This window comes from Calliopsis andreniformis, chromosome 5 (genome assembly GCF_051401765.1).
Source record: "Calliopsis andreniformis isolate RMS-2024a chromosome 5, iyCalAndr_principal, whole genome shotgun sequence".
In the NCBI taxonomy this organism is placed as follows: Eukaryota; Metazoa; Arthropoda; class Insecta; order Hymenoptera; family Andrenidae; genus Calliopsis; species Calliopsis andreniformis.
Window position 1 is genome coordinate 22,403,326 of NC_135066.1, and position 6,900 is coordinate 22,410,225.

At 36.4% G+C, this 6,900-nt stretch overlaps 1 protein-coding gene across 1 annotated transcript; it reads left to right on the forward strand.

The window, feature by feature from the left end:
- The first annotated feature begins 353 nt into the window (after nt 1-353).
- LOC143179673 (uncharacterized) lies at nt 354-6,121 on the forward strand. The gene is made up of 16 exons (XM_076378986.1): nt 354-390; nt 443-698; nt 734-990; nt 1,042-1,374; nt 1,417-1,691; nt 1,726-3,059; nt 3,106-3,140; nt 3,193-4,484; nt 4,528-4,531; nt 4,597-4,774; nt 4,824-5,219; nt 5,251-5,347; nt 5,451-5,503; nt 5,642-5,675; nt 5,784-5,941; nt 6,004-6,121. Exons 1-16 carry the CDS (start codon nt 354-356, stop codon nt 6,119-6,121), a joined length of 4,857 nt encoding a protein of 1,618 aa, XP_076235101.1.
- Nucleotides 6,122-6,900: the final 779 nt, after the last annotated feature.

Below are 6,900 nucleotides of genomic sequence, written 5' to 3' on the forward strand. Positions count from 1 at the left end.
TACAGTGAATTCAGATTATATATATTTCGCAATTAGTAATAGTGTTTAGACCAGCGGTTGATCAATAGATCTTTCTGGTTTTGTTGAATTTTGCACGTGGTGTGCCAATTAAGGTCTAGCTCGAAGGACCAGAGATACCCATGAATTCTAAACATTGATCCTTCGAGCCGGATACTTATCCTGGAAGATAACAGTTGACACATCAGTTACACATCGGTGCTGGTGCAAATAGTTGACATCAAACAGTTTCAAAGTGCATTGGAACCATAATCTTTGAGTATCAAGGACTACGAAGAAGAATCTCCAATCTTCACATGCCGGTAGCAGAATAGCATTCAGGAAGGCAACAGGAGATGTCATTATTGGACATCACCACTCCTGAACGAGATAGTTGGTGCTACCACAGATTATAAGGGAGTTCAGCGTTGGATATCATTCCTAGTCGAGATAGTTGGTGCGAGCAGAGCTTCAACAGGGTTCATCGTCGTTGGAATTCTATACAAGATAGTTAATACTATCACGAATCATAAGGATCGTCAGCGTTGGAGGGTACTCCTAGTCGGGATAGTTAGTACTAACAGAGCTGCATCAGGGTTTGTCGTCGTTGGAAATTCTACATTAGAACAGCCAAGGACAGTTGCACGAGGATCATCGAACGGCAGAGTCGACAGACTTCGTTCCTTTACAACCACTCTTACGTAAGTTTACAGTGTCTCAATTTGCGTATTAATAGTAAAATGGAAGGTCAATTGAAATCACTCACGTTAGAGCGCGGTCGTATAAAGTCGGCTGATGCGGATATAGACTCATTAGATATGCGGTTTAAGAAGAATCAACAACTGTATGACAAGTTTGATCAAGTGCAGAGTCAGATAGAAATATTAGTTGCAGATACTGATCAGGGGTTAGTGCATATCAATGAACGCGACGCATTCGAAACAGCATATTTTGATCTTATGGCGAAGGTAGAGAAATATATTGCTAAGTTTCGTTCTTCTAACTAACCCGCGGCAACATCGAATGCATCGTCTTTGACTCTAGTAGAAACACAGAATACACCGCGACTTCCAACAATTGTGTTACCGAGTTTCGATGGAAATTATAATAACTGGTTAAAATTTCGCAGTGCTTTTGAGTCACTGATTCATAACAATGAATCTCTGACAGATATACAGCATTTTCACTATTTAAATTCTGCACTAAAGGGTCCTGCAGCACGCGTGATACAATTATTGGGTGTTTCTGATGCAAATTATAAACTCGCATGGGCCACTTTGAGAAGACATTTTGAAGATGTTAAATCGTTGATTCATCACCATGCTAGTGCATTATTAGAATTGCCACGTATTCACAGGCAAAGTAGTGTCGCACTTCGTGAGTTTATTGACACGGCCAATAATCATATACTTGCATTAGGTGCTTTAGACGAATCCATTCATACGTGGGATATTTTAAGAATTTTGATTTTAACAAACAAATTAGATTCATGTACTTGCAAGGAATGGGAAAAACTGTATCTTAGTATAACCGACAGTCCTAAATTTAAAGATTTCGTAGAATTTATAGAGCAACAGGCTAAACTTCTTGAACGACTATCATCAAAAGCAATAAATAACCAACCAAAATTAAGCGATACACACGTTGAATATAGTAAATCAAGAAATAGAATTGATGAAGTAGCATCTCATATAGTAAGTACTGATAGTCAGTGTTTATTTTGTAAAGCAGGACACTTATTACAAAATTGTACAAAATTTAAGGCAATGCTACATGCCGAAAGCCATGAAACAGTTAAGAAATTACAATGCTGTTTTAATTGTTTGCAGCAGGGACATAGCATTAAGGGCTGTACACGCGGAAAATGTAGAGTATGTGGTAAAAAACCACACATTATTGCACCGCGACAACGCGATTGTAGAACGAGTCGGAAATGCTCAAGCTACAACACATGCCGCGTTTTGTGATACACCTATTCAATCTTGTGTTTCCAATTTCAACAGTAGTACATCAATGAATTATACTGTGTTATCCACAGTATTAGTATATCTTCAGGATATTAATGGTAAACTGCATGAATGTCGAGCATTGTTAGACGTAGGCTCACAAGCACATTTTATATCTAAATCGTTTTGCAAAAAATTAGGACTTCCTTCTACAGTCATAGACGCAAAGGTTGGTGGACTAGGTAAGACAAGTAATTCAGTTCGTGCAAAACTTGAAATTAAGCTTAAATCAAGATGTAATAGTTTTCAATCTAATATATCGTGTTTTGTAATAAGAGACATAACGGAAGATATGCCTAGTGTACCACTTGGTGGGACAGCCATTCCCATACCGGAGGGTATCGCTGTAGCTGATCCTCATTTTGCTAGCCCAAGTCGTGTTGACCTTCTTATAGGTGCAGGGCTTTTTTGGCAGTTATTGTGTATCGGTCAATATAAAATCCCGTTCGAGAATTTAGTTTGGCAGAAGACGCGACTGGGTTGGGTGTTAGGAGGAAGTTTAAATTGGTCAGTTAATAATTCCAAAAAACCTGTTGATACGTGTCACATAGTCTCAAACGAAAGTTTGCAGAAAGTAATCTCTCAATTTTGGAAGATTGAAAATTACAATTATACACCAATTAAGCAAGTAAATATAGAAAATGTTTGTGAACAATATTTCAAGGATACAATAACACGTAACAACGAAGGTAGATATATAGTTAGTGTACTCTTCAATAATAAAATTCATGAGCTAGGAGAATCGCGTAGTCAGGCCGAAAAACGATTGTTCAATATGGAGAGGAAATTATCTAAGCAACTAGAATTACGTAATCAATATATAGAATTTATGAAGGAATTTGAGAAATTAGGATATATGTCACGAATTAGTGAAGATTTAATCAAAACAGATTCTTGCTATTATTTGCCACATCATGCAGTGTACAAAGAATCTAGTACTACTACGAAACTTCGCGTTGTTTTCGACGGTTCTGCGAAAACATCTAACGGTATCTCTTTGAACGATGCGCAATTCATAGGTGTTACTGTTCAAAGTAACATAGATTTATTCTTTCGGCCGACATAGAAAAAATGTATAGACAAATACTCATTCGACCCGCAGATTGGAAGTTTCAGAGAATTCTTTGGCGATCAAACGTAAATCTTCCAATTTGTACATATGAATTAAATACGATTACGTATGGTACAGCTTCGGCTCCATTTTTAGCCACTAGAGTATTAAAGGAGATAGGATTAGAACATTCGAAAGGCTATCCACTAGCTAGTCGTGCAATTATAGAAGATTTTTACATCGATGACTTGCTTACAGGTTGTGATACAGTGCTAGATGCTCTAGTTTTGAAAAAGGAAATAAATCAAATTCTGAACCAGGCAGGATTTCATTTACGAAAATTGGCAAGTAATGATAGTAGAATATTAAGCAATTTAGTTAATTCTCGTCAAAGTTTAGAAATTAAGGATGCAGATAAGGAATCCAAAACTTTAAGTTTGTTATGCTTATCAGAGTCTGATGAACTGCGGTATTCGGTTAAATCTCATCTAAAGAATAGAATTACGAAGCGCACAGTTTTGTCCGAAACAGGTCAAATATTTGATCCACTTGGGCTCATCGGTCCGGTTATAACTACGGCAAAATTATTTATGCAACGTATTTGGCAATTACAGTTAGAATGGGATGAAACTCTTCCACAAGATTTACATACTCAGTGGACAATATTTCGTTCAGAACTCATAATAATTAGTTCGTTTTCTATTCCGAGACGTGTAGTATGTGACAATGTTCAGCAGGTGGAATTACATGGATTTTCAGATGCTTCCGAAAGGGCGTATGGAGCCTGTGTATACCTGCGAACATTAGACACAAGTGGAATTTGGACCGTTCGCTTATTGTGTGCAAAGTCTCGCGTCGCACCTTTGAAGTCGATTTCGTTACCGCGGCTTGAGTTGTGTGCAGCACTTCTTCTCGCTCAGTTAATTTCAAAGGTTAAAGACAGCATTCAATTAAATATTGATCAGATGTATTTTTGGTCCGATTCAACAATTGTTATAGCATGGCTTCGAGGACAGCCAATGAGATGGAAGACATTTGTAGCCAATCGAATTTCTGAAATCCAAGACTTAATAGATATTGATATTTGGAAACATATATCGTCATCAGATAACCCAGCTGATGTAATTTCAAGAGGAACTTCTCCTAAAAATTTAAAGGATAATTCATTATGGTGGTTTGGGCCTACTTGGCTTATTCAAGATATTAATCAGTGGCCTTCTGCAAATGAAGCGATTCCAGAAATTGTACCCGAAGAAAGAAAAATTCAAACAGGATTTATCTCCTCCCTATCAGAAGTTCCAAGGCAAACGGTTGATATTTTTTTGAAATATTCTTCTTTTACGAAATTACGTCGCGTCACCGCGTATTGTTTAAAATTCATTCGAACTACATTAGAACGGGTTCATAGTAGTAAGGATCGTGGAATACAGGTAAACGTCCAAGGAAATAGAACGCATAAACCGTTGACAACAGATGAGTTATTATAAAGAATTGAACTATTACCATAAAAAAGTAAGTTAATACTGTTAAACCCATTCTTAGATGAAAGGGGAGTGATTAGGGTGGGCGGTAGACTCAGAAATGCACCGATGAATTTTGATCATAAACATCCAGTCATTGTACCAACGAATCATCCATTTACGACATTGTTAGTCAAACACGAGCATCATAGACTTTTGCACGCAGGTATTCAACAGACACCGCTTTTGGATATTATCAGGCAAGGGTGTAGTTAAAAAAATATTGGGTAGATGTATTAGATGTTTTAGAGCTAAACCAACTGGTATTAGTTACGTTATGGGAAATCTACCTGCGTCGCGAGTGACTCCTGCCCGTCCGTTTAATACCTGTGGTTTCGATTACGCAGGCCCATTGTTATTAAAGGAACAGGGTCGTAGCAAAATAACATATACGTCTTATATTTGTATATTCGTATGTTTTGTTACGAAAGCAATCCACATAGAGCTTGCGACTGACTTGAGCACTGAAGCTTTTCTGAATTGTTTATATCGATTCATAGCGCGTAGAGGACGGATTCGTTGTATTTATTCGGACAATGGAATAAATTTTGTAGGAGCGAAACATGAACTTAATGAAATTTCAAAATTGCTGAATAATAGAGCACATAATGAACGTGTAGAGAATAACTTATCGCAAGAAGATATGTAATACGTATTGCTTGCTCTGCGATTGAAGACGTAAGAAGGGATTTAGTATAATTGTCAACTATTATGGTATGCGTGTGCGTTTTAAAGGTGTTAAAGAGTTATATAACCAAAAGCTGTTAAACATGGTTGGAGAATCAATAAATAAAAAAAAAACCTAATGTAAGAAATAGTTGAAAGTGTCCGGGTTTTTAATGGAAAAATCCGGGGTTTTAATTACCTCTGTCCTAGGTTAATGATTTAACAGACAGCAACCCTAATAATGACACATCTATAGCTTTGCTGTGCATAAATACATATACATTTATAATATTTATACATATACATTTATAATATACATATAATATTTATACATATACATTTATAATATTTATATTCATAATATACATATAATATTTAAAATATATATGTATTTTTTATAGGATATATTGTAGGGTTATGTCTACAACCTATCAAGTCGTGTAACTTCTGATACAATTCTATTCTAATGAAATAAAGAGTTCTAATGATACAATATACAATTCTTTTCTCGCGTAGAGGTGTCGTTAATTTCAATTTATTCAGTTTCAGTTACGATCATCATTTTCTGTGAAACGTGATAATATTCTTTTTAGTGCAGGAACCTTTCCTTTTATGCTAATAAAACAAAGCAGATTATTTTTTAATTATGTCATTATTGCAACAAGTATTAAAATGTATACACGAAAGTTCCCACAAAGAAAGTGATATCTTTTATCAACTAAAACTATTATGATCTTAAACAATATGATTTGTATTATGTTAGAATCGAAAAACATGATCTAGCGTCGATCCGGATTAGCGAGAAAGGTGGGTTCAACCAAAGAAACGTACAAAAGCAATTGTCTTTGTCTATTCTGAAAAAGAATACGTTTATTGTTTAAATTTTCCAGGGGGGTAAAAAGAAGGTGGTTCTTGTGGGCCTTTTGGAAGGTGCGTTGCTTTCTGGGTCAGCGTCTGGGACGTCTAAAACAGAAAATCGATGGAACCGCGCCGATTAAAGTGTTACATCCGATCTTCACCTGGTCCCCTTTTTCGCTGTCAATCAGTGAGAAATGTTGATGTATTTCAAAATATGTAACTAAGAATGCGAACGATTGCAATCAATTCAATCGAGCTAATTCGGCAAACCGATGTGTAAGCATTCTCCTTTTTCCAAAAAGGAATAATATAAGAACCAGCAACCATCAGCGCGCGCCAGAAGTGAAACAGAAGTGAAAGAGAAATTGAATAAAGTCAAGGGTCAGAGCGAATCTCTGATCGCTACCCACTGTAACATTGTAATAGCGAGGACGTATTGTAACTGTTGGGTATCAAGGTTTTGTCCATTCTAGTTTTCTAGTGTTATGTATTTTTTCTTCATGTTCTCATGTTGGCAAACGTGCCTGGTTCGCGTATGACGCTTGCGTATGGCTGTGGCGTGGCCCTTTTATATAAAAAAGAGTGAATTTTTGTTTATATTATCGATGAGTCTAAAAAACGTTGTTTTATTTATTGTCTAAGATATTGTTTTCTGTTTTCTTATTGTCGCGGCCGTGTACTTTGGGTAACGCCTAATAAATTGGTATTGCATTGTTTTTGCTACGAAACACAATTTCAATAGTAACGTTTAACCGAAAACCGCGTGGGAGTCGTAAGGTATCGCGAGCGTACTCCGCGAAAT

Coding starts and splice junctions, on each gene's coding strand:
- LOC143179673 (XM_076378986.1), top strand. CDS start 354: ATGTCATTATTGGACATCACCACTCCTGAACGAGATA. Junction 3,060..3,105: donor AACATAGATTTATTCTTTCG/GCCGACATAGAA, acceptor TTCGACCCGCAG/ATTGGAAGTTTCAGAGAATT. Junction 4,775..4,823: donor CCGCTTTTGGATATTATCAG/GCAAGGGTGTAG, acceptor TAGATGTTTTAG/AGCTAAACCAACTGGTATTA.